The sequence below is a fragment of the Empidonax traillii genome, unplaced genomic scaffold (assembly GCF_003031625.1).
Source record: "Empidonax traillii isolate 1590-97213 ecotype Southwest subspecies unplaced genomic scaffold, ASM303162v1 scaffold553:size485074, whole genome shotgun sequence".
In the NCBI taxonomy this organism is placed as follows: Eukaryota; Metazoa; Chordata; class Aves; order Passeriformes; family Tyrannidae; genus Empidonax; species Empidonax traillii.
The window spans coordinates 360453-388285 of record NW_020955746.1 but is presented as its reverse complement, the minus strand read 5'-3'; the positions used below and the strand labels follow the sequence as shown (position 1 = coordinate 388285).

Below are 27833 nucleotides of genomic sequence, written 5' to 3'. Positions count from 1 at the left end.
TCCCACAGAACTGTAGAATTCTGTAGACTTTCAAGCATCTCTCAGTGCTCAAGACTTCAGTGACCCCTGGGAACAGCTCTGACTCAGTTCTTCTCCTGGTGTCAACACTTCACAACCACTTCCAAACAGAATCTGCGGAGCAGTTACAGTGAGATTTGGAATAAGCAGCCCTGAATTTGTCTCACAGGAGTATTTTCAGCACCACCTCCCTCAGCCCAAAAGCCCCAGATAACGAAAAGTTTTGTTGCAAATTCCTTCTCCTCCTTATGTAACAAATTAGGTAGGAAAATACTCAGCAGAGCAGAGGTTTTTCAGGCACTAAGTCCTCTACCAACAACTTGTTGCTCAGAAAAAAACCCCCACCCTTGCTGCCCATTTCAGACTCAGGTTCCACGTACGGAATTTGCAAAAAAAAAAAAAAAAAAGATAAGGAAAAGCCCCTCTAAATACCTAAACAAAAGCTGCTTAGTTCAAGCTCCCATGGCCACATGGAGGCTAATAATTACCAAGGCAATCAAAGGCACTTTGGAAAATACAGCCTGTGTCCCAATTCCAGCAGTTTTACCCCCAAAGTGCCCGTAGGCTCCGGAGCTGCTCCACAGTGGCTTTGTATCCTCCTAATTTTCAACCTCCTGCAGTCAGACAGGCTGTGCCTCAGGAAAGAATGCAGCTTCCAGCCAAGAAGCTGGAACCAAGAGTTGTCAATGTGGATTTTTAGGCATAAATTGTATCACAGAAATCTCCAAAGTGGATTTGAGGTAGGATAAAGGTGGATCTGCGGATCTTGGTGCCTGCAAAAGTCGTCCACAGGACCGGGACATGAAACCCATGAAAATTTAAGCCTCCCAAAGGGGGCATTTCACAAACTGATGGCTTATCAAAAACTAGAATGACACAGAAGTAATTATTCATAACTACACTGAGCATAATCCCCCTCACACGGGGTACAGGCAGAGTCACTGCCATCAATGAGGACTTTGTCACTGGTTTCAATGGGCACAGGATGTGACCAGAACAGCATCTGCAGCAGCTCCCAGAGAGGAACACGAGGCAGAAAATCTTCATTTGTAACTCAGTGTTTCGTGTTTCAAAGGATTGGCCTCAGATGTGCTTTGGAAACTCTTTTTTTTTGGGGGGTATCTCTTTCTTCATCAAGCTGCATATTTATCAGCTCTAGTCCTAGACATGATCTTAAGAGCTTATCTCTCAAGGGATCAGAACTTCTTTCCAATTTGTGTCTTTATTAAAATAATCAGGGCTTGAAATTAATTTTTTTTTCTTATTGCTCACAACCTATGCTGCTTTCATCAAGAACAAGTAGTTCATTTCCACATCTTTTTTGTGACTTTTTACTTATTTATTTGCTCATCTGCCTCTAGCAAGCTCACATTCTGAGGACAGAAAAGCAAAAAAGTGCAGGTAAAAGAGAATTAATAATTTATTTGAAGATTAAGGAAATCAAGGAGATGTGCTGTCAAGTTTTGATTCCAGCAAGGAATTCCTGCAGACCTACTGCAACTCAACTTCTCAGTAGCTTTGTTTCTCAGTTACCATGTAAAAGTGAGGTAAATAACACCATTCTACTTTATAAGAATTTTTTATTTCACAGCTAAATAATTTAGGACCAGACCGTGCTACACTTTTTTCCCCACAGTTTTTGATAGCTTACCATGCAAGCACCCCCAAGGACCAGCAAACCTGTGTGACAACTCCAGTGACAGGATTCCTTAGGGATCACTTGCACAATCATGTGGTATCAGCCCTAATAAAGAATGACAGAATCTGGCTGTTAAAACTTCATGAGATGCTCCAATACTGTGGTGACAGCAACCATTAAACTATAGATAAGTTACGTCTGAAACAACCCCAATTTGCCGCATTCCCAACTTCTAAAATATCCTCTGATTTCAGCATTGCTACTCTATGCTCAGCAGGGGATTTTTTTTTTTTTCATCTAAAACCTCATCTGAATTTCTCCTCAGACAAGGACATAATTGCAGATTCTGCTGCCAGGGAAAATTCCTGCAATGAGTTCTGGTTTGTACTTTTGGAAAGCATTTGGAAAGGTTTCCCTTCTCTGGTGGTGAGCACTAAGTGCCCTCTCACTGTTTAGAAACAGACAAAACTTCTTTCCGGAATTAATAAAGGTACTGTTACAGGAGTGTTTATATAAATTAAATTGATGGGCTACACGAAAAGCTCTTTCAAGCTGCTGGACATCCTCAGTGTGAAGCGAGTTGGCCAGAAGGATGTGCTAGGCTGAGGATTTACAGGTTTAACATTCCTCAACAGTTTGACGCTTAAATTTCTAGTTACCACTTCCACACTCTGGGAACATCCCAAACTCGGAATAAATAACCTATGGCCTGCTGCAATCATTAGAATGTCTTGGGGTTTATTTTTTTGGGGGGGTTCCTAAGATGTGGCAGGGCTGAGGCCGAGCAAGGGGCAGGATGATCCCACGTTCTCATCCCGAGGGAGAACCGGGGCAGCCCCGTGTGATGATGAACACATTGCAGAGAACGTTTTTTCCATACATAATCTTCCGAGGAATTTTTTTTTTTGTGCTGGGAAAAATATATTCCCTTCACAGGGAATCGTCTCAGGCTCCTCGAATTAAAGGGGTGAAGGAGCTGAGGGGGGAGGTCGCTCAGCTCCACAGCCCTGCCCGGGCACGATGGCGAGGGGGAACATCCCCCTGTGGGGATTATTTGTTCTGTAAACGTTATTTGTTCTCTAACGGTTATTTATTCTGCTATTTATTCATGTTACTTATTCTGTAAAGCCCCTCTTCCCCCTCCCCGAGCCGGGTCCAGAGAGATGGGTAAGCAAATCTGCGCTCCCATTTCTGCGGAGAAGGGAAAACACCAGAGGGAATCCGGCAGCTATTTCCAGGATTTAAAAAATCACAGCCCACCACTTACGGGCAATTACACTCCCCATAGGGAAAAAGCACGAGTTAAGAGCCGGATTTATTTTAATTATTTCTTTTTATAAGCATTCACCGTTTTAAACGAGGCTCGGCACCGGGGCTGGTCGGTCACGCCATGGAGGGCGCGCAGCCCTCATCCCCTCATGGCGCTGCCGCCGGTACCCCCCCCCCCCCTCCTCAATCCATCCCGGGAGAGTACGAGTTAAAAGTTGGATTTATTTTAATTATTTTTTTTAAACAGTCATCCTTTTTAACACGACGGGGGAGGCGCCTCCCTCCTCCCCTCGCGGCACCGCCTTCCCCTCACGCAGAGGGCGGGAGAGGCGGGGAAGGAGGCGGCGCCCGGCGCGGCCATTGAGCCCCGGCGGGTAATGGCGGCCGGCGGCGGCGGCGGCGGCGCCGCCTGGCGGCGGGGCGGGGACAGCGGGGGCTGAAGGTGGCGGGGGAGACGCCGTGAGGGGACAAAGCGCTGGAGCCGCCAGGTAAAAAAAACCCTGGAAAAAGGGAGGGACGGGAAGGGAGCGGCATGGCATGGCATGGCATGGCATGGGATAGGATGGGATGGGCCGGGCCGCGCCGACGGCGCTGAGCCCGCCGGGGAGGAACCGAATCCCCTCAGGGCGAATCTCTCTCTCTCCGCTGAGGTCGGGGCTGAGGCGGGGGCGGGGGGCGGGAGGGGCCGCCCCGCTGTAATTGAAGCCCTGGGTGAGGAGGAAAGGAGGGAGGGACGGGGGGAGGGACCTCGGGGGCTCCTTCTGTGCTTTGTGTCCAGGTGGCGAGGCCGAGGGGCGGCCATGGGGGTGCAGGACCGGCCCCAGTGCTTCTTCGAGATCGAGATCAACAGGGAGCCAGGTGAGGGCTGCGCTCTGGGGGCTTTTTCCACCGCGTTTTTCCCCCCCTTGGTGATGGGGCCCAAGACGCTAGCAGCGAGTTTGGCCGCGGATGTGTTATTTCTGAGTTACTTTTTTAATAACTTCGGGTGTTTTCTGCGGTGCTGGGTGCTCCTGGGTCTCTCCTGGGTTCGATTTTTATTTACACACGTGAATTTAAAGGTTTGGAGAGGCTCATGAACGCTGTTTCTGTGGGTAAAAAACTGTCTGGTGATGTGTTACACCTTTTCTATTATACCTTTGTTATACCGGCTCTATAAACTGTGGGAAATTGGGGCAAGCTGTGAGGAGGCTGGAGATTTACTCCTATAAGTATTTTTAATCATACAGTAATTAAAATTGGGAAGGGACCTCAGGAGGTCATCAGGGCTAAATCTTTCCTCCTCCTGCTCAAAATGAGTCTTTTGAATGTACAAAGAAGAGCTGACCATTCAGTCATAAGGTATCTCACCAGGCGGCCTGTTTGAAAAAAAAAAAAAAAAATAAAATAAATCCATCCCTTAACTTGTATTTTCCCTATGGGAAGTGTAATTCCCATGAGTGGTAGACTGTGAGTTTTAATCCTGGAATAGCTGCTTGGTTCCCTCTGGTGATTTCCCGTCTCTGCGAAAATGGTTGTACAGATTTTCTTACAGATTGTCTTCTATGAACGTGTATTTATCGGTACGTATTTACTTGTCTCACACACAACTCGGTGCTTTATGTTGCTACTACTCGTCTCTCAGAGAAATGAATGTATGGGATGGCTTCATTTGTGCTTTCACTTTCATTTTCCGCTTTAATGTTTCTCTGAAAGCCTTTGAAGTAAAGAGGCTGTATCATCTCTGAGACTCCAAATTTCGGCTGCATTCAGATGTAACTGAAACCCATTTAGCTTTTTATTTGCACCGCAGTTTCAAAAGAGAGATTGATTCTGTTCTGACTTCAGAGACCTGATAGGGCATATCTGTAAATCTGTTGCTATTGTAGCTCCTGTCTGAGTTATTTTGATTAACAGTGTATTTTCTGCATAGTTATATTGAAAAGTGTTGATGTAAGTGGAGTTTTAACGTGTTCTGTTGCTTTAAATTCGGATTTACTATGGAGTGAGACGACTGAAAATGTTGTAGATTGTGTAGGTTTCCAGTTAGGGATGGCAGTTTGATGGCACTGATTTATAGCCAGGACAATTAATTCTTCACCTCATTTGCTTTGAATCTTTTTAAGTTTTTTTGTTTGTTTGTTTGTTCTGACTCTCCATCTGAGGGATCTCTCCCTGCGCAGTTCCCTCTGCTCTTTATGCTCAGGTTGCTGCTCCCGTTTCATAATCGCTCTTGTTGCCTCGTCCCCTTCCTCAGCCCCGGGCTGTGCCTGGCGAGTGAAAGTGGATTACCTTGCTATCCCCCAAATCTGTCCGGGATTGATGACTGATAGCGGTGTCAGGGAGGAATTGCAGCGTTTGTGTTCCTGGTGGTGCAGAGCCTGGCTTACCTGGAGCGGACCCAGGGCTCTGGCTCGCCTTTGGGGCTGTCTGCGTTTATTTTCTCTTCAGAGTAAAAGGAATCTCCCAGCTGAGTCCCAGACTCGGGGCCCTGCTGGGTTTATTGCACCTGACTAATGACTGGTATCTTTTGCAGCGAAATGTGCCAATTTGTAGGATGTTGGTTGTGGGACTTGGGCATGATCTCGTCATCCTGCTTTGTTCTGGCGCCTGTTTATTAATTCTCTGTGCAACTATGCCGCGGGATTTAAGGATATATTTAAAAAGCTTAAACGTTGCTCCCTTAGCTGGGAGATGACCTTCAAAAGCTGAATCGAGTGGTAAATCAGTGCTTCCAGATGACACCAAGCACTAACTCTGAGAGCTGTGCTCTCCTGCTGACACTACGGAGGTATTAAATTTAACTTCTAAACTGCCAGCAGGTTTCCAAATGAACATTCTGCTGCTTGGACTTTACAATAAACAAGCCCTGATCCTTGTTCACTCTTATTAGAGGTTGGCAGACGGATCTGGGGAGCAGAAGAGCCCTGCATTTTGCTGTTAGCAAAGAAATAGGGCATTGCCCCCACCCTGTCTGCACTGAAAAGCTGAACTAACATCTCCACAAAATGCAGGGACCAGAGGATGTGCCTCTTGCAGGCACCTCTTTGCCTGCAGAACACAAACCTGTGTCGTTTTTAACACTTGGGAGTCCAAAAACGTGCCCCCCTCCCAGGCTTTGCTTCCCCAGTGCTTCTCAGAATACCTGTAGCAATTAAAAGTAAGATTAATTTTACTCTAATTGGATCCCTTAGAAAATGCAGCCATGAATGATGTCACTTTGCTTGTGCTTTCAGCATCTTTTTTTTTTTTTTTTTACAGCTTTTGTGTCCATATTTTAAATTTAGCTACAGAATCTTGGAATAAAACTTGGTGCCAGCTTGTGTGTGCCTCTTAGAGTGGGGCAAACTTTGTGGGCTTAGTGTTTTTTTGAGTCTAAATTTAGGCTACTTATAGGAAGTTGCCTGTTAAGCATTTTTTTTTTTTTCTGAATGCACGTTGTGGCTTGTAATTTTTTAAAGAGCAAACAGGGAATAAATCAGGAGTAAACATTTATTTTGATCCTGGCACAGGCAGCACCTCTCCCTTCTTTTGGGCCCCTCACCAATGGATTTGGCTGCTTGCAGCGTGCACACAGGATTAAAGTGCTTACAGCATTCCAAGAATTTGGGGATGGCAGCAGATGCCTATTTAAATAATTCTGTCTTTCCTCTGTGAGGCAAAATCTGTGTGAAGCTCCAGTCTTGCAGGTACTGTGATAATTGGAACAGATGTCCCACTAGGATGTCACAGATGCTGCTCTAGCAGTTCATGTGGCCATCCAAGAACTTCTTCCCACATCTCCCCTCCTCACCCCATCCCTGACTGACTTTGTATCCATCAGAAAGTATGTTATAGTTACTAAGTATTGCTTTGTTTCGTTTTTATTCACAGGAGAATTTTTTCATTTCTTTTTTCCTCCTGTCTCTTGTTATTTTTTTTGTCCTTGCTCACTTTTCCACTTCAGTTTCTTCTGTTCCTGGTGTGTCCCTTCCCTTATCAGTCAATCTGTTCTTTCCTCACTTTTCTCTTTCTAGTCCCTTTTGCCTGAAGTTTGGTGTATTTTGGGATTTCAGCTGCTATGAATTTATGTGAGACAAGCCCTGCTGTAAAATGCTTTGTGCCTCCAGTAGTAACCCAGGGATGCCTTTAGGGGGTTTTGTTGCCTTTCCCAAAGACAGAAGCTGTTCTCGACTGGCTTCACATCAACTGAGAGCCCTTTGAAGGGAGACAGTTGTATTTTGGCAGAAAATAGATCAGCACTTCGAGTGTCCACGAGCTGATTTGCAATTCGGTTGTGTCTGGCACAGAAGGAGCCGAGGGGGATCCTGTGTGGGGAACCCCTGCCAAAGGAGATAAGATATAAGATTGGAGGGAATTAGTTTAATAAAACCTGTAATCCAGTCATCCTGTAGGATTGTTGTTGTCATCAGTGCAGGATGAAATGCTCTGGAGACTCACCTTGAGGGCTGGAACAAGTTGGATGAGTAACTGGAAGACCAAGTGACCATCCTCTTGTGCCAGGAGAGGAAGAGCAGCCTCTCAGCTTCCACATCCCTGTGGATTTGCTTGTGTGCAGCACTGAAAGATGTTTGGTTTTGTGGAGACCAGTGTTTGTGGAAGATTGGGATTAGGAGGGAGCTGGGGAAAGAAGTTTGTGGGGGTTTTCCTTGCAAAGGGGTTAGGAAGTGTTACCAAAGTGTTAATGTGTCACACTGCAGATACTCTGCTCAGGGGAACTGGGACATCCCTTCCTGCGACTCATATTTTAAATGCAATCTGTTCTCTTCCCCAGTAAGCTTTTATTTTCTTACACTGTAGCCACATTTCTACTTGAAAGCAATGCTTTTAGATTTATGGGCCTTAGTGTTCACAAGTGTAGGGATAAATAAACTAATAAAATTCAAATTCAGTCCTTTTAGTGAACTGTTGCTTAAACTTGAATGCAAATCTGTCTGAGCCTTTGGGGCCCTTGGCAACCTTCCTGGTCTGTCTGTGCATCCCTGTCTTCGTGGTTGTAATCCCTGCTTTCTCCTTCAGCAGGATATTCCTGCTCAGATCCTGGGAAAAGTGCCTCTTCCCCTGGTTTTACCCTAAGAAATTGAGAAAGAGATCAAACCCAATAGGTGTAATTTTGAATAAGTAGGTTTATTTTGGGAGTGTGTATCAGAAATTGATACCCGTGTGCTCTAAATATAATAGAGCAAAACAGTTCACATGGCATGGAAAATAACTTAGAAAACAATTTATGTTTGGCTCCCAGGTCCTTCTGGAAAAGTTAAGCAGCTTAATTGGAGGATTAACATTTGAAACAATAAACATTTGGAATCAATGATTATTCTAATAAACTTTGCTAACAGGAGCCTTTATTTTAATATAGCATGGATATTCCTACCCTGAATTTTTACCACTTAATTTGATTCAGTACTGGTTCTTCCTCAGCGGGAAAATTTGTTTAGGAGTTCAAAAACAAAATTAAAAAAAAAAAAAAGGTTTTCCTCTTTCAATTTGAGAATAGAGTTCTGAAGTAGGATTATTTCTGGTCATTTTGCCTTCTGGTTTCTCTAATTGGTGCAGCTCATTAGCCTCAGATAGCACTTTATGAAATCCAACTTCAAAACATCTCAGACTTTACAAACAGCAAGTGCTGCATTTCTAATTACTAATAATGTACATCTTTCATCACTCTAATTTCTACTAAAAACTTTTAAAAAATAATACTTCATGAAAGTATTGTTTTCCAGATAACAGGTACATGTCTGGGTAGGTTTGTGAGCAGCCTTTGCTTGCTTGACTGGCTCTTTTTAGCAGATTTTTTTTTTAATTTGTTTGTTTTCATTTCCTGTTCAAATATTATGGTTAATCCCGGAGAGCTCCTTCCCCGATCAGATAACTTAACCTTTGCATCAGGGAAATGAAGCTGAAGGAAGCATTGGAAATTTTCTCTGTTAGACTGAGGGGTCATTTCAGAGAAGAAGTGTCCAAATCTGAGGAAATAAGTAGCATCTCAAATGCTTTTTTTTTTTTTTTTAAATCTGTGTTGACTCTGCATATACCTCACCCCAAGTTTAAAATGAGATTTTTTTTTCATGGGGTCTAACCATGCCTATTTTCATTAATCTTTTTATTAACAGCTGTTATTTCCTGCATCTTTGACCGAGGTGTGAAAATGGGTTTGATCTTTCCTGACACATTTAATTGCCTGTTTGTCAGGGGAAAATCCAACCTTCCAGTGATAATGGTATTCCTGGAATTGGAGTAAAACACAGGCAGTAACCCAGCAGATGGATACACAGCGTGTGGCTGCTGTTGGATGAGGAGCCAGCAGAGTTTTGTGTTGTTGGATAGAACTGGGTGAGCAGCACTTCAGGTTTTGTGGAAGAGTTCTCTGGATGCTGGAAATGTGTGTGACAGGCAGGATGGGGCTCTGAGCGACCTGGTCTGATGGAAGGTATCCCTGCCCGTGGAAATGGATGATCCTTGAGGTGCCTTCCAACCCAAATCATTCCACGATTCTGTGGACACCTTCTTATTGACAAAGCAACAGTGAAAGACACTGTTCAGATCTTAATACCTTACTTGTGAATGCCTTTTTCCATCTTCTGCCTTGTCACCTTCAAGAACTTAAGGTAATCTTCTTCCATCAGAAAGAAAAGAAGTGGTGTCTGCTGCTTAAGGTGCTAAATATGATGGGATTATAAGTAGGACTTGCAAGCAGAATCCTTCCACAATTTATGCCTAAGGCTAAAAATCCCTTCTGGAGCTTGCAGGCACTGACACCTCCCAGTTCTTTGGCAGCTGGCACCTTGGAACCAGCAGCTGGAACCTTGGAACCAGCAGCTGGGCTGTATTTCTTTGAGGAGAATGGGGACAGTGGGAACTCCTTCCCTGGAAAGCATCGTGTGTTACTTCACACAGTGAATGCAGGAGGGATCTTCTCCTCTGGAGCCAGGCTGGGAGAGCTGGGGGGGTTCACCTGGAGAAGAGAAGGATCCAGGGAGACCCCAGAGCCCCTTGCAGGGCCTAAAGGGGCTCCAGGAGAGCTGGAGAGGGACTGGGGACAAGGGATGGAGGGACAGGACACAGGGAATGGCTTCAAACTGACAGAGGGCAGGGGTAGATGGGATAATGGGAAGAAATTCTTGCCTGTGAGGGTGGGCAGGCCCTGGCACAGGTTGCCCAGAGAAGCTGTGGCTGCCCCTGGATCCCTGGAAGTGTCCAAGGCCAGGTTGGATGGGGGTTGGAGCAACCTGGGCTGGTGGGAGGTGTCCCTGCCCATGGCAGGGGGTGGAACAAGATGATCTTTAAGATCCCTTCCAACCCAAACCACTCTGGGCTTCTATTCCCTGATTCTCTGAAATCTGTGGCTTTCCAAAGCCCTTGGTTCAGTTCAACACTTTTCCAGCAGAATGGGAATGGGACTTCTGTTCTCCTGGGTTCCTGGAGTTTCCGATGGAAATGGATAACTCTTTTGCTGAAGTGTCTCCTTCATTGTATGGATCTTCAATCCTCACAGCTTGTCATGGTTTCTTCACCTCCAAATAACTCCCTTTTCGCAGTGGTAGCTGCAGAGCTGCTCTTTGATGTGAGATCCCTGAATATTCCCCATTTCTTCATTCTTTGGACACTCTCCCTGCCCATTTCCTTTAGATTTTCCTGCTGGAATGATGAATGCTTAGGGAACATTCTCGCTGCACTTAATGAGACACAGACATTGCAGCAGCTGGAATTTTTACCTAAGAGTACAAAATTCAGGTGATGTTATTTCAGTCCTTCCTTTCTGAGCCAACAATTCACCTGCTTATAATTGTACATATTTGGCCAAAGCCTTCAAATTGAATGCAGCTTCTTGTAAGCCTCTCAATATTTTACTGGCATTAAATGAAATACATTTCGACTTCAGGTTGATTTTTATTTTTTTTTTTTTCTTTAAAGGGAAGAAAAGAGAAGTTATTCCTGGAGTAGTTACTTTTTAAAATGATCCTGCAAGTCTTACCAGGGTGCACCACTAGAGTGTAGTGCTCATTGACAGATTGTTACTGGTCTGCTTGTGGTGCTGGCCATCTGTGTGGCTTTTCTGGTTGTGTTTCACAACCTGTAGGTACAACTTTTTCCGTGCTAATTATGTATTTTCCAAAGATTTCATATATTTGGGAATGGTTTGGGGGGTTTCTGGGGGGTGTTGTTATGTTTTTTTTGTTTTTTTTTTTTTTTTCAGTACTCTGCATCTCAGTATCTTGGAAAATAAAATAGAAAATATGAATCAGTTTTAAAATACTTTTCTTTATAATAAGTAGTTTTCCAGCAGTATTTTAATAGTTTTGGCAGGCAGATAACATAAAAAGAGAAAGTAATATTTAGTTCACAGTATCTGGCAATTAGTGCTGCCTGCCTTTCATCTTTCCTGTTTGGTTCATCTCTTTGTTTTGTTTTTTTTTTTATTTTTAAACCAAAGGATTTTAGGCCAAAAGTGCCAATGCATCTGTAATCCTTACCGTGATGTGGAACTAAGCTGGAGTTTTTAGGTCATGATCCCAGGGAAAACTGTGGAAATGTGATTATTAATGCATTTGTGTAAACATGGTAATTGGGGAGGGAATTCCTCCAGCTCTCTGAGGACTTGTATTTATGGTAAATCTTTCTCAAGACAGATCTGATGTGATAAACTATTTCAGTAAATCAGTATGGCTTTCCAGGTTCAAATCAAAACGGGGTCATTAAGCCTTTTAATAAATTAAATGTAATGATATTACTTAATAATTTTTTACAATTGTTATTGTTCTTCCTTGCAGCTTGTTTTAATATTTGCATATTTAAGACCTTTTCTTATTCTGCTTAACAAAACAACTTTTTCTCTGAAAATTATACTTCAAAAAAATGCTTCTTTATTTACATGGAGACTTTCTCCTGTTATTCCAAAGAGTTGTAAGACTCTTAATTTTATTTTTTTTTATTACTATTTTCTAGTTGGTCGAATTATGTTTCAGCTCTTCTCAGACATTTGTCCGAAGACTTGCAAAAACTTCCTTTGCTTGTGCTCAGGTAAATAACTTGTTTATATTTCGGATTTTTTAGAGTGACTGACAATTATTATTTGTTAATACGAGTATAAACCACAGCCACGGGGTTACCTGAGGGGGTAAATAGTGCATGATGGAGATCACTTGGCACCCAATTCACTGTAGTCACCTTGGCAAAGCTCACCTGCCCAGGGGGTACCCCTTGCAGTCACTGCCTGACTCCTCCCCACATCCCATTTCCGAGTGATTTACAGCTCATGGAAAGAGCTGCTTAGGCAGGACAGGCACAAGTAGATGGAGCTCAAAGATTTTGTCTCTTTCAAACGAAAAATCAAACATATTTAGGGCTAAAAACTTCAAAAAGAAAAGCTCGACTCATGAGCTTTGTTCACTCCCGTGGAAAATAAAACCGGGCTAGGAGGAGGCCTGGATTGTGGGTGTGGAAAAGAACTTGTGCTCTTTGAGGGAAGGTTCTGTAAGTGCCGTGAACAGCAGTGCCCTGAGCGGGTGTTTTGCCACAAACTGCTCTTTGCCCTCATCCTGGCAGGGATGGGCTGTTTGGAATGGGAAATTTGGGATACCTGAGCTGTCAGTTAATTTGGGGTGGTGGAACAATAGATTGCCAAGTGGGAAGGTTGGCTCTGGGTAAGGAGTGGACCTGCATTTCTGAGGGCATGTACTGGTTAAACGTCCTCTGACTGGCTGTCAAATGCCTCTTCCATAACCAGTGGTGGTATAAAAGTGAATATTGGACTATTTACCCTGTCTCCTTACAAAATATCTCCTGTACATCTGGCTTAGGTGGGACTTCAGCTGTTGCACATGGTATAATCTATCTGTTTTTAATTGCCACGTTCTGCCAGCTCCCCTCTTCCCAGGAGCTGAAGTGTCTCTTGACATTCCCTGAGTGGCCCAGTAGAAATCCCTCATGAATCTGGCTGAAGAGGACTCTGTGAGCTGCAGCTCACACAGAAACCAGTTAACCCATCCTGATCCTGAACTCTTGGTTCCTTATAAATTATCTGGGTGGATTAACACACCCTTCCTTGGAAGGGGAGGGAATTTTTTTAAGGACCCACTTAATTTTCACCCGAGAGTCCCTTTCTGCTATTAATGGATGGGGAAAAGGCAACAGGTAGGGCTGTGTTACCTTTTAAAGCTTTGATCTTTGATGCCTCCCTGGGAAGGAAAAAACCCTTGGAATTTGTCCGGTGACAAATCTGTAGATTCTTTCTGTTTTAACCTCCCCTGCAGGTGAAAAAGGAATTGGCAAAACAACTGGAAAGAAGCTTTGCTACAAAGGCACCACATTCCACCGTGTGGTTAAAAACTTCATGATTCAGGGGGGGGACTTCAGCGAAGGTAAAACAGCCCTTTGGAAACTGGGGAGGTTGGAATGGGAGCAGAACTGTTGGAGTTGAAGTGGTTATGATGTGTATAACCTCAGAAAATGCCAGGGAAAGTATTGCAACGCCATAAAAATATTCCCTTTGCTGGAAAGTGTAGCCCAGATCACCCCTTTGCGAATGTTTGGAATTCTGAGATATTTCAACTGGTGCAGTGTTGGTTTATTGTGCCACTGGACACGTCAGCTGATGTGTTCAATCCTTGCTGGAGGGTTTTACCATTTTCTGTCTTATTAAAACCATTCAAGTCCAAAGTGGAAGTGATTTTTTCACTCCTGTGTCTGCAGTAGAGGCAACAGATACAGGAACAAAACTGTTGGATTAAGTTTAATAATTAAGTAGTGAGCAAAGTGATTAAATGTCTCAGAAGGAAGATTTTCCGGGAGTTTCTTTGTTTCCTTCCCTGCAGTCTGTGCACAACAGGATGTTTTATCCTGTTGTCCTTCCCACAAATGCCTCTCCTTACCAAAATATTTTTTTTTTTTGCTGTGTCCTGAAATCCTGTGCCTGATCAAATGATTGTGGAGAAGGAATATTCTTGTTTTGAGTAAAGTTAGAAGTGCCTTGTAAAAACACTGGTGGAATGTTATGTACAGCTTGTGTGTAAATGAAATAAAAGTTTTAATTGATGCTTTTTCGTGTGCAGGTAATGGAAAAGGAGGTGAATCTATTTATGGTGGCTATTTCAAAGGTAAGAGGAAATATGTCTTTGCAGATTCTTTATTCAGTTCTGAGATAAACAAGTCTTGATTCCCAAACTACTTAATGAAAACAGGTCTACTCATAGATCACCTTTTGCATGAAACTAATGTTGCATGAGAATTCTTTTTTTTTTTTTTATATGCATGACTTTCAGATAATTTTTTTTTGTTGTTAATATTTAACTTTAACTGACGATTAATTAAGGCTAACATTATTGGTTAAACGTGACTTTCAGCATGGAGGTTAGGCAACTTTATTCATGAATAAACTCCTATCTTCCTGCCTAAAACTGTCAACATATTCTTTTGTTTATAGAGAATGTGGTCTTTTGCAAAATGAAAAGGTAAGAAACACAAGCTCAGTAACACAAATTCAAACTCTGTTCCCTTGTACCCTCCCTAGTAAATATATAGACAACTGATACACCCCTTTGTAGATGGATATCTGTGTTGCTTGGAGAAATGAAGAGTTCTGTGTCTAACCTTTCTGAGGGTTAATGACTTTTTCCAGCTCTAAACAGTTATTTCTTCTTTTTTTTTTCCTTTTTTTTTTTTAATGTCCCTTTTCCTCCCCTTCCCCTACTCAAGGTTTGTATTCTTAGTGTTCATTTCTAAAGTGTGATTTATGAGCTGCACAAGTTGTTTTCCTTGCAAAGAGTTGGTGAATAAATTAAATTTGCCTCTTTTAAAAATCAGTTGGAAGGAAAATGGTGAGTTTATGAAGTATTTGTTTAAAGACAGACAGTTATTTCTGAAAGAACAGGTGCTCAGGTATTAAGACATGGATATATTTATTCTGTATGTGTTGCAAGTAGCTCTGCCTGCCTGTGCATGAAGTTTCTCTTAATAAAAAAGACCTAGTTTGATGTTGCAATATTCAAATCTTTAGTCAAGGGAAGCCTTTAATAAATTAAGAAGTCACTCAAGGTTTGTTTCTCGACACGGTGAGTGCTGAGCAGGCAGGATTGAGTTTTGATATATAATCTAAAAAGCTGCAGCTTTGTACGCTCAAATTACTGTTTTTACTTTGAAAAACGACCTTCAGAGGATCTGGTTTTATATCATGCTGTGTGCAACCAGAGCTCCTCTTTAATTCACTGGAATATAAAATACGTGTTTAGTTTAGTCTTAGTTGGTTTTATACTTAGATTCAGATATTTAGGTGGTTTTTTTCTTTCCTCTTATGTTTTGAGCCTCCCAGTTTTGAATGGAGAGGTGGCATCTTTTAGTGCCATACCAGGGAAATAAATGGCTTTTTCTCCTGATCTTTCCACCTGGAGTATAAATATCAGTATCATGTGTGTTAAATCTTGTTTTAGAATGTTAGTCAATCTGCCAACCTTGATCTTATCCAAGTAACCCTGGATTGAAATCCAAATCTGTGAGACTCTAATGTGAATTGAAGACACTAATAACGGCTTTAATTTAATTTCCATTAGAAATGTTTGTGCTAGATCTGAAACTTTTCTGCTTTGTCTCAACTCTTAACTTTGAAGAGACTTTATTTCAACTTGTTTTTTCCCCCCCCTACCCTGTTCACATTTCTCCAGCAGCAGCAGAATTTCTCCTCGTAGCAACCATAAGTTTAACTAAGAAAAAAAACAAACAAACAAAAAAAAAAACCCCGCCTGCCTTGTCAGGGATTTAAAAAAAAAAAAAAAAAAAAAAAATCTGACAAACATATTTTTTCTTCAAACAGATGAAAACTTTATTCTCAAACATGACAGAGCGTTCCTTTTGTCAATGGCAAACCGAGGGAAACATACCAATGGTTCCCAATTTTTCATGTGAGTAGCTGGGACGCCGCAGTCGAGCTTTGTCGCTTGCGCGGAGAAAGCGCCGTTCATGAGAAAGATGGTACTGCTGATGAAACCCTCCCTGCCCTTGTCAATCCACCTGCTCTGGGGCTGCCCGCTGAGGGGGTGGGAGGTGGCAGTGCTCACCGTTTTGGGGTCTTCCTTTTGGGGTTAGAAGGTTGATTTTCGTGGGCAGAATGGGAATTCTTCGGGTTTTCTGGGCGCACCGAACCTTTATCGGGTTATCTGCAAATTACTGGGGGGGGAAGATCTAAAGGGGATTTATGTGGTTCTGCATGTGCTCCTTAAAATATGATTTACTTTGTGTAGGTTGTTTTGTTTTGTTTTTATTTGATTTGATTTTTTTTTTCAGGAGGAGAATGAGTAAGGCTTTTGTTCATTGGGGGTTTTTTTGTTTGCTTATCATTGTTCTTATTATTATTAATTTTTTGAGTGTTTGTTCCTTTTTTTAATATATCACTTCATAATTCTGCTCACTTGTGCTTATACCAATACTTTAGTACCAACACTATGTAAAATTATGTGCTGATAATCCGATTTTTCTTTCACTGCCTAAAAAAAAATTCCATTCTAGTAACCACATTCTGCTCAAATTGTAGACAACACACAACTCTACCTGCAGTAAACACTCAGGTCTGATAATGGAGGGATTTCTGATTAAAGCAGCTGTATTTTAGGTTCATTATCATTATTTTTAAGCTTGCTGATTTTCCTGTGATTATTCCTCCTATTAGGAATTGCCTCCTGTTAATGCTTAACACTTTTTGTATTTGGGAAGAGCAACTTTATAATTTCAGTCTTGTGCTGAGAAGTACTTTGTGAAACAACACTGGGGCTTTCAAAAGCAAAGTTTAGAGTAGTTACTTAACTAGAAAAAACCCTCTTTTTTTTGGTTCTCTTTGCCATCTTTCTTGGGGGAGAGGAATGAATGGCGCTTCCCTGTCTTCAGGAAAGGAGGAAATTGTCCTCAAGAATCTTTCTTTTTATTTTTCTATGCCTGAAAAAGATCTTCAGTATGATCTGCTGTAGTTCAGATAAGAGACATTTTTAGGCCTTTTCCTTAAAAAAAAAAAAAAAATTGTCCTAAAAATGGAAAATGCACAGGAACCTGAAGAGAGAGTCTTTCACAGTTCAGACATTCCATGGGGAGAAAATTGTTTCAAAACTTGGTTTGTGTTACCTTCAAAGGAAATTTCAGATGCTGTGCTTCCTTTCATGTAAATCTGAATACATATGTGTGCTCATTACTGTGGAAAACAGGCTAGATAAATAATCCTCTGAATATAAATATATATATATATATAAATAACCTCTCTGAGGGCATTGCTTCGCTTTTCACCACGAGGCGACTTCCTTTGGGTTCTCTTGCCATGATTTTCCATTTTTAAGCTTATCTGAACAGCACATAAAAACCTAATGATGTCACATGAGTCAAGCAGCTGTCATTTGAGGGCTCTAAAGTTTCTTTTCTCTCCTGCATTTAATTCCAAGGTCATCTTTTCCCCCCTTAGGGTTAGTAGACTTTGGTTAGGTTGGAGCACCTTTGTCTGTCCCCACACAGCTTGTGCTGGATGCTAAATTATAACTTGCACAGGACAAGAAAATGAACAAAATTTAAAGGCACTTTCCACAAATAGAGAAATATTTTGAAAGATTTCTTTTAAAAAACCCTGATTTTTCATGATACCAGTGTGAAGAGAAAGTGTTAGTTTGGGAATTCGGAGTCAGATTTAAACACAGGTGATCTCCATGGAAAGTGGATTCTCCTCAGCTGCCTGTAGGAATCCAGAGCTGGTTTAAGGGTCTTGGGGTGTCCTCCCTGCTCTCATCTGCCAGGAGAGATGGCTGTGGATGTCATGATGAGCTGCCTGCCCCAGGCAGATTTCCTGGGTGTCCTGGGATGTCTTAAATGGCACCAGAGTGCCCTGGAGTCAGGGAAGTGAGTCAGGATTTCAAGTGGGAAACCGCTGCTGCAGGTTTTCTGTGGGTAGTTCCTGCCTGAACTTTAAAATGCAGTTTATTAAAGCAGTTAGTCTGGCTTGGTGGCATTTGTCTGATGCCCTGAGGGGTTGTGCTGTGCATCCTGACAGCTTTGCTTCAGTCAAATATTTTGCTTCCTTCAGTGATTTGCTTTAAGCTGGAATTAAAATGTGCTTTTTATACTCCAAGTAATGCTCAGGTTCTCTGTAGTTTACCATCAGGAAGATTTGTTCTTGAAATGTATAACCTGGAAAGTGTGTGAAAGGCAGTCCTGAGATTTTTTTTTTTTAATGATTGAATATGTTTAATTTTATTGATTGGATCTGTAGGAGGGGAAGTAACTCATCCCCTTCTCAACTTCTTTAGCCCTTTGCCTTTATTTTCATAGATCTCAGGGCTGAGAACTCTGCTTATTGTGCACATCTAATGGAGCAGAGCAGGAGTGCAGAAAGTGATTTTTTTCATTTAGATATTTGTCTAAGGAGGGCTGAAATAATGGCAAAAATCCCCACTAAAACCGTTTTCCTTGTTCATCAGGAATGCTCTCCCTGCTTACCAGGGAAAGGTGTCATTTGGAATAACGGCTCCTTGCAGGAATTAATCAGGCAGCAAATCCCTTTGGCAGACTGCACGAACAAACCAGTCACAACAGGACTCTGCAATGCCTAAAAATCGTTCAGAGTTGATTTGAAGTTGAAAGTTTTACCCAAAATAGAAGCTCCAGACTCATCTGAATGTAAACAGGCATCTGAGCCACCCTAAAATACCCTCAGCTTTCTTTGACTGGGCAGGAATTTCTCTGGCACGACCGAACCTGAAGAATTTCTGAGCAACAATAGAGAGAGCTGGGCATGGAAAAGGCAGTGGGAATGTTGTTGGGAAGCTCCAGGGAGAGGGCAGGGAGAAAAGAATGCCTTCCAGTTAAAGCTCTGCTCCAAACTGGCGAGGTGCAGGGGGAAGATGAGGAGTCCCAAGGGTGTCTGTGGAATATCAGAAGTGCTGTGTTTAATGCTGGTGCACTGATTTTCCCCCCCACTCTTTTTTTTTCCCTTACTGGAATAAGAGCAGGAGTTGGATGGGCAGGAGGATGTTTGGCTGAGGAAGGATTTTGTGTTGAAGACCCTTGTAAGGCACCAGGCTGTAAACTGGCTGTTTGTGTTTCCAGAGAGCACCACTCTCTGATTCTTTTCTGGGAATAACTTCCTGTGTCCTGAACACCATCTGGGTGTGTTCATCTTTACCTGTCCAGTTTCCACTTGGATGTTCCAATATGGAATCCCTAGGGTGGGGCAGAGGTTGGCAGGAACCCCTCTAGAATCCTCTTTCATTTTTTAGATCTCCAATACTTGCTTTGAATTGCTGCTGATAGTATTATATTAATATTAATTATTGGGGGAGCACATGCAGAGCATTGCACAGATACAGCTGATGCCTTTAGGCCCCTGATTTAGAGTCCAGTGGGGGGATAATTGGTCTGGTCTTGGACATTCCAGGCTGTTTTCCTGTGGGAAATGTTCCTCTGGAGCCACATCCTCTGCTTCTCACTGGAGCTGATCTGCTTCTTGTCTCCCTGCAGCAGCTCCATCGTGCATTTGACAATTCCCAACCTGCCAGGAAGGAAAGCCACAACTAAAATAAATAAAATAAAATAAACTCTTGTGAAAATGAGTGTCTAAAGTACTAAAAAAATGAATGACACTCTTGATCCTCCAAGGGCTCACCTGGGCTCAGCTCTGCCTCTGTGGTCATCCCAAATTCTGTCCACCTACACTTAACAGAAAATGAGAATTGCCTGTGCAGAGTGAACAAAAAAGAAACAGCAGGAAGCAAAACAAAATGACCAACCCCTTTGTTTTGTTTTCCCTGGGAAATGGTGTGTGATAATTAATTTATTGCCTTGTTACTCAGCTGTGTAGCTTGCTGAGGAATAGATCCCTGTTGCAGCTTTGAGAGGAGTCTGGACTGTGCTCCTTATCAACCCAAAATGCTTGGAGTTCTTGCCTCTGTGTTCAAAAGCTATTTAAAACTTGAGCCTTAGTTCCTATTGCTGCCAGATTTATGTATTTTTTTTTTCCATGTTGAGGTTGTTGTTGGTTTTAATGTGTCTCTCAAGCTCTGCTTGCTTGCTCAGAACTAAATAGCTCTTTTTTGTTTTGTTTTGTTTTCAAAATGTTTAAATGTGTGGTGCCATGCCTAGTTACTAAATTCAAACAAACTAACCACTTTGATCTGCTAAAGGAAGGATAACGTAAGTTGTGAGGACTCTTTTGTTTTGATTTTACAAATTATTTCTGAGTATTACCAGCTCATTAAGAGCAGCGCATGTCTTTTTGGTGTCCCAAAACAGTATGTTTCTAATCAACAGTTAATAATTTCTTTTTTTTTTTTTTTGCTGTGACTGAAATACCTCTGAGCTAATTATTAAATAGTTTATTCATATAAACCCTCAAAGATGTTAAAGAAAGGGGCTGATGTTTCATTATCTTTGAGTAACAGTGGTTCATGTGCACTTCCCACACCAGCAGGTCCCACTGGCCGGATGAAAAGTTGATGTCAAAACATTTCCCAGGGTGCCTTTACGTGTCATAAGGAACAAAATCAGTAACAAAAAGATCATTCCAGTGCTTGAGTGAGCAGAGCCATCATTAATAACCTGCAGTTTATTTTTGGAGGAGGGGCAGGAGAAGGATAATGCATTATTCAAACATTGCTGCTGCTCAGAATCAGACCAGACCTAAAGCTCAGTATTCACTGGGGCAGCTGTTTGGGCTTTTTTTTTTCCATCTGCAATGGATTTGTTGTTCTGGAACTCTGAACAGGAGCAGTCAATGAAAAAGAAAACACCTATTTTTCTTAGTTGTAGAAAAGCTTCACAAAGCGAGGGAGGTGTCAGCTGAGTAGGAACTGTCTGAAGTTGTCCCCTGGCAGACTTTCCACCTTTCACTTGGGAACCCAAGCTCTGCTGTGCCTGTGAAATTCCTCCTTAGGAGAGGGTTCAGTGGAGCATTTAAACCCCTGAGAAACTGCAGTAAACCCACAGAAATTGAGTATTCACCTGCCTGAAGTTGGGCATTGCTGGGTTGAGACTTGGAGGGGAGTGGGAGGATTCTCTTCCCTGACTGGTTTTGCAGCAGTGTGACAAGCAGGGTTGGTCTGTAGTTTTCTTTTCGCTTTTTAAGGAGAACTTTTTTAGTTTTCGAAACACCTTGCATCCCCAAGAAAATTTAGAGCCCTCTCTTAGGCATCCTTGTTCTGCGTATACAACTTGATTTTAATATGAATTTTAACCTTGTATTTGCTAAAAACGTAGACGCCGTTTTTTTTTTTTTTGTCTGGAAATGTATTACAATTTATTTCTGCCATTTTTGTGTAAAATTTACAGAAACAGTGTTACATCGTGCGCTCCAAAGGTAATGTCTCATTCCTCTAAGGCTGTGTCCTTTCCTTTCTCTTTCTCTTCTTATCTTTTCTCGTTTTTCCTGATCATGTTGTTATGTGCATTGAACCCTTTGTTAGGCCTGAAGTTCTTGGGTGGTGGTGGTGGGGGAGAGGGGTGGGTGATAAAGTGCTTTTATCAAAAAGAAAAAGATGATTTTTCTCCTCAGCAGTGTCTTAGAGCTGTTTAAACCTGACTTTAAAGTGACTTTAAAGTGACCTGAGTGAAGAAAGGTGTTGATCCTGCTGTAAATAACTTGGATAATTGTCTCTGTTATAAAGCAGATGTTGAACGTTTTCAGTTATAGAAATTCTATGTAGAAATGTTCTAATAAAGATCATTTTGGGGGAGGGACTCACCATGACTTCAGGTTTCCACGGTGCAAAGGCAGGAGAAGGTGGGGTTTTCTCCTGATGAGGTTTGAAGGTTCAAGGATTGATGAAGAAAACTTTTTTGAAATGCTCTTTTAAGAAGGGCTCATTCCCAGAATAAATGTGGTGTTCCAGCCTCAACACCGAGGTGAGGAAAAGCACAAAGCACAGCGAGGAATTTGGGGATCTGCTTCCTGTGGCAAGTTGTTCAGTCTGCCAGCTCCTTGTCGTGCATCTGAAAGGTTTTCCCTTGGGATGAGGCTTTTCCTTGGGTTTTCACTCCATGAAAGGAGAGAAACCCTGTCCATCTTTTCTCTCCAATTGCCACTCAAATGGGAGAAACCTCTGCACGGGTTTTAAGCACCAACTGCCCCTTTCTTTGCTCAGTAAGGCCTGGTCTAAAGTAAATTCTTTCCTTAATTGGTCTCAAATGCTGCTACAGCCTCCACAGCCCCTGTGTTTGAACCTGCTGCCTTTTCCAGCTAATTCCAAACACTAAATCTCCCATACCATTGGTTTCATGGAAGGAGCCCACTTTTTTTTCACTCCTTTAAATCAGCTTTATCATTAAACCCACTTAAAGTGTTGACTGAACAGCAGGTTGTTAATGCAGTTAACTCTTGCTTAAAGAAATTCAGAAGCTGCCAAGGATTTTTCTCCTTGGGGGGATTCCCTTCATCAGCAGGGGAACACCAAAAACACCCCCTGCTACTGACAAATTCAGTGGTGTCTTAATAGCATTTATCCCCCTGTGTTAAACCAGAGAAGTGTTCTGTGTTATTTAGTATTACAGAAGTGGAAGGTCTTGGCATTTGGAGCTTAAAAACAAATCAGGAGTGTAAACACTGCCTGATCCACAGTTCCATCTTGTGGGATGTGTTCCAGCACTGCAGTGTTTGGTGACCTAATAGCTCAAAACTCCAGGGAAGATCCGTGGTGAAGAAGCAGCATTTTATTAGAGCAGTGAAAAAGTGACTTCATCCCTACCCAATGTGGGCCACTGGAAATGCAGAGGAAGCACCTGTGGTTGATTCTTTATTTTGAGAGAGGGGAGCTCACTGGAAGAAGGTTTGCAAAGCAAAGTAATTCTTGGGAGGAGAGAGAGAGAAGAAAGATGTTTTCTCCTCTTAAAGTAACTTCAAATGCAGATGGTCTTGACTTCTACTTTATTTCACCCCCAGTATTTGAGCAGGTTCTGATGTTTGTCTGGGTAGGAGGGTTCCCTGGGCAGCAGGAGCTCAGGCTCACTTGGAAAAGTGACTTTATTTTGGGTTTGGAAGAGGACAGAGACACCAGGTCATAGTGTAAAATCAAACAGATTGGTACAAATTGCACTCACATTTCCTATTCAGGCTGAAGGTGAGGAGCTGGAAAATAGGGAGGGAGTCTGGGATTAACTGTAGGGTGGCACATGATGTCCTGCTGTTGATTTGGGGAAGTTCATGAGCTGAAGTGGTGGCTGATTTAAGGCAGAGCTGGTGCTTTGTGTTCCTGAGGCCGAGCAGGTGCCTGGAGAGAAGGAGAAGGAGGTGGTTGGGAGGGAGGTGAAGCAGAGAATTCTCTCCCATGTCATAACTCTTCTCTTTTAAAACACATGACTTTAAAGTGACCTTGTAATCTAAGAAGTTAATACCCTCAGAACCATTTAAATTCCAGTAGTTACCCATTATTTGTTGCCAAATTGTATCTTCTCTGTGATTATAAGTTGTAGAGTTATATTAATGAGTATTTAAAGACGTATTTGGCAATTGTTTACTGCATGCATGAAATGATACTTGGTACAACTTTTTCAAGTATGCACAGTTAGTTAAACCTCAAGCAAATTTCATGTAAAAGCTTAAAAAAACCTGTTTGTATAATCTGTAGCTTTAATAGCTTTAATTTGTTGAATTTCATGTGTGTAACTGGATTTTTTCACTGTTTTTTTTTGTCTTACCTTCGCCTCTTTTTTTTTTTTTCCCCTGTGTCACTCTCTTCTTTTCCTTCATCTGAATCCCTGCTTTTATTTTATTTTGCCATCTTCCCATCTTGCTGTTTGTCCAACAGAACAACAAAACCTGCTCCTCATCTCGACGGGTAAGAATCCTCTTCAGTGGTGACTAAAGTTTGAAGGGTTTAAGCCCTTCACATGTTACATTGAAAGCAGACAACAATGGGCAAACAAATCCTTAATTCTGGGAAGGATTAGACAATAGAACCAGCTGGAAAACAAAAGTTGGAGTTCCAGAAAAAGTTGCAGCTTATTTCCTAATGCTGGACAAAAAAAAAACTTGGATTGCCTCAAATCCTAACATTGTTTCTTTAAAAACTGCCCTCAGCCCATAAATCAGCGAGTTGAGTTGTCAAGTTGAATATCTCTGGAATAGCCAGCCCTTTTCTCCAGGCGTGTGTTCAGCCCCAAAATTTATGGGGCAAGTTGAAAGAAGGAAAGAGAAATGTGGTACCACGGAACAAAACGGAGGATTCCTCAATCAGAGCTGTGCCTGCAGTGCCAGGGGGGGAATTATTGGTGTTCTGAGCTTGGAGAGACCTATAAATTGTTCTTCTCCTGGGAAAACTGCCCTTTTGTCGTGTTTGTGTAGGGACTCTCGATGGCTGTTGCCCAAAATTGCTAAAATAGAAGGGTGGGTGAGAGATTATGGTCTGTTCACTCTGTCCACGTAGCAGAGAGCAGATTGACATCAACTATTTCCCTCAGATTGGACCAGAGGGGATCTCTGCCTTATGCTGCATGAAATCTTAGCATTTAAGTTAAAGTAATTTAAGATAAAATCTCATTTTTAACGCATTAAGAGCCGAATGTTTCTATTTCCCACCGACTTTTTAAAGCCGAAATCAGTTGAAAAATAATTACTTAAACCTGAAATCCACGGGAAAAATAATGACAAGCCATCTCTAAATGTTTTTGTACCTTCCATGTTTTCTTTCTGCAGTGTCCATGTTGTCTTTGGGCTGGTTATTTCTGGTTTTGAAGTCATAGAACAGATAGAAAACCTCAAAACTGACACTGCGAGTCGACCCTACGCAGACGTTCGGGTCATCGACTGCGGGGTGCTCGTCACCAGATCAGCCAAGGATGGTGAGCCCACAATTCCCAAACCTAAGGGAAACCTTAGAATTCCCAAACCTGGCTCTCAGGGAACACACAAATTATCCCACCCTCTAAAAATCACTGGGGTAAATCTCTAACCTCAAGCAATTCTTATGAGCATTTACAACTTCAGCCTTGGGGGAGGTGAGGAATTAACAGCGAAGGGGGAAAAAAAAAGGTTTTCTGACCTTAAATTTGTCCCTTGAAAAATGGGTTCCTGCTTCCCACACTCTCCTTAACACAGGTTGGGTGTTCATGTGGCAAACTCCTAATCAGGAGTTATTTTTCTGAGTTTGGAAGAGGGAGGCACAAAGATGCTTCTCCTGAAAGAAACCTTTGCAGGGGTTTAGTTAGAGATCCTGCAACATTAATACATGCAGTGTATGGAGTCAACATAATCCTCCTTTTCATAAGTATTCATAGAGAAAAAATTACCTTAAATATATGTTTGGACAGTTGCTGTGATTTTCTACTTAATTTTTGACTTTCCTTGGGTATAATGTTATTTAGATCCTGTAGAGAAAGTCAAGAGCATGAGTTGTGTAAAAGTGTGAGGATGCAGAAAGGAGAGAGTGAAATAAAAAATATACAACTCAAGCTGCAACTAATTTGTTCTTTGTTTTGCAACCTGTGCATTGTTTTTAAAGAAACTGATTTTTTTTTTCACTATAAATGATCTTTACTTATCTGTGCACTCTGTCTTTGCTGGAAATTATTTGTGTGTACCCATATGGATTTAGGTGTATTTTCATAGTGATTCTTTAGTGCAACTCGTTGTGAAAAAGGTCACAGAGCTCCTCTGAATCAACATTTATATTTATATTTTTATATATATATATATATAAATAAAATGGTCTGGTTTATGCTGTGTACACACATACACACGGTGTAAATTGAAAATCATCTGTTTGAAGCTTTGGAGAAGAAGAAGAAAGTCTGTTCTGACTCCGAAGGCTCCGAGTCCTCCTCCAGCGCTTCCAGCTCTTCAGAATCCTCCTCTGACAGCGAAGCTGAAAACGAGAGGAACAGGAGGAGAAAGAGGAAAAGAAGAACTAAACCCAAACAGTCCAGGAAGCGAAGGAAGGAGGAGAGGAGGAAAGAGGATCCAAGGTGCAAGCGAAGCTCAAACCAAAGACGGTGACTAATCCCTTAAACTTCGGAATTTTGGAGGAATCTCAGAGGTTCTCCTTTTGTTTTCAAGCACTGAATATGAAAATGCTTTTATTTGAGTTTTTGTTTAAGATTTTATAAACGAACTAAACTAACCAACCAAAGAAGCAAATAACCCTAAAGCTGAGCTGGTTGAGTAGAATTTTTCAGGAAAGAACTGAAGATCTTTGTAGGCAGGAGCTGCAGCAACATTGAAATGATTAAATCTCAGCTTAGGAGAGTATTTGGAGCTTTGTCAAAGTGAGACTTCAGGCAAAGAATAGGATCTTGATATATATTTGATTCTATTTAAAAATATTTCATGACAAGTTGTAAATCGAAAGTACAGCTGTGTTAAAGGGAGACTTCAGGCAAATAACAGAATTTTGGTATTTATTTGATTATATTCAAAAGTATTTCATGGCAAGTTGTAAATTAAAAGTGCAGCTCTGTTTAAGCGAGACTTTAGGCAAATGATAAATTTTTACGATTTTGATAATATTCAAACATATTTCATGGGGAGTTATAAATTAAAAGCAAAATTATTTGCTGTAAAGCAGGGACTGAACCTTCTCCCCAGTAATAAAGGACCGTCCTTCCTTTAGCCTGAAGTGGGTTGTTAAACCACAGTTGGGTTGTTAAACCATCTTTAGGTTTGATGCATCAAGTGGGCTTGGCTTGGAATTCACTTGCAGTGAATATGAAAATGATTTTATATAAGTTTGGATTTTGATGCTTGAATTTATTAAAAAACTAAACCCATCGTCTAAACAAGCAAAACACCCTAAAGCTGAGCCGGTTAAGTGGAGTTTTCCAGCAAAGAATTGAAGATCTTTGTAGGCAGAAGCTGCAGCAACATTAAAATGATTAAATCTCAGCCTGTGAAAATGTCTGGGGCTCAGTACACCTTTGTTAAAGTGAGACTTACGGGAAATAACAGAATTTTGATATATATTTGATTATATTAAAAAAAAATTTCAGCCCAGGTGGTAAATTAAAAGTACAGCTGTGATAAAGGAAGACTTTAGGCAAATAATAGGAAAAAATAATAGCTTGAAAGGGGTTGTTAAACACATTTGAGTGGTTAAACCATCTTTAGGTGGTTAAACCATCTTTAGGTTTGCCTCATCAGGTGGGCTTGGCTTGGAATTCTGTTGGAAAAGAGGTGTTTTCCCAGCTGGCAGCTAACTGTGCTTGTGCCCATAGCAGCCTTTCTGACAAGAGCGACCTCCCAGACAGAGTGGACGTGAGCACCAAGAGGGACAAGCCCGTGGTACGTCCTGAAGAAATTCCCCCAGTGCCTGAAAATAGATTTTTGCTCAGAAGAGATGTGCCTGTTGTCAATGTAGAGCCTGAACCGTAAGGAACTCTGAGCTTTTTTTATTCTGCCTTGCTGAAAACTGTGCATGAAATAATTCCTGTGACCGTCCCGTCCCTCAGTGCTGGGAGGAGGTGGTGGTGGCTCGAAATGCAGAATTCCACCCCTTAATTGTCCTTTTTACAGTTCTCTCTGGAACATTCCTTACAATCTGTGCCACCTCGTGAGCTGATTTTCCTCAAGGATCACACTTATTAAAAAAAGAAAAAAAAAATTCCAGACAAAAATTTGCAGTGTAAAACCACGGCAACTGTTTGATTGCAAGGGGATCTTGGATTCAGGAGAGGGGGATTTTTTTTTTTTTTTCATCTTCAGTCCAAGCAAGATGAAACTTCGATCCAAAATCAGTCACCTGGAATTTTGTGACTCATCAGGGTTTGACTGAGAGCCGTAAGATTAATAAAAAAGTGCTCTCCTTTTGCTGCAAAGGAAGTCAGGAGTTCATGAGGTGCTTTCAGTTTGTGTTTTTGCACCTCCTCTAAATTGCAGTTGGGTTGTTTTTTTTATCAAATTTCCTTGGTTTGGGTCTCTGAGCTAAGACATTACAGTGTCAGATATCTCTAAAATCAGGGGTTTGGGTTTTGGGGGGTTTCTTGGATTTTG

General features: G+C 41.7%; 1 protein-coding gene across 8 annotated transcripts in view; it reads left to right on the top strand.

Annotated features, from left to right (window-relative positions):
- The first annotated feature begins 3387 nt into the window (after positions 1-3387).
- The window catches only part of NKTR (natural killer cell triggering receptor), a 36446-nt gene continuing 12000 nt past the window's right edge, over positions 3388-27833 (top strand). For 2 of the 8 annotated variants that reach the window (XM_027897613.1, XM_027897606.1), the window contains exons 1-10: positions 3388-3414; positions 3705-3784; positions 11849-11923; positions 13156-13263; positions 13954-13998; positions 15708-15795; positions 23659-23688; positions 24546-24691; positions 25618-25840; positions 27062-27211. In XM_027897613.1, coding sequence (XP_027753414.1) covers positions 3727-3784; positions 11849-11923; positions 13156-13263; positions 13954-13998; positions 15708-15795; positions 23659-23688; positions 24546-24691; positions 25618-25840; positions 27062-27211 — 923 coding nt within the window. In that variant the 5' untranslated portion in view covers positions 3388-3414; positions 3705-3726. Of the gene's footprint in view, positions 3415-3704; positions 3785-3858; positions 4018-11848; positions 11924-13155; positions 13264-13953; positions 13999-14324; positions 14353-15707; positions 15796-23658; positions 23689-24545; positions 24692-25617; positions 25841-27058; positions 27212-27833 lie in introns of those variants that run through there. The other 6 variants (XM_027897607.1, XM_027897605.1, XM_027897610.1 and 3 more) reach the window with 5 other exon arrangements.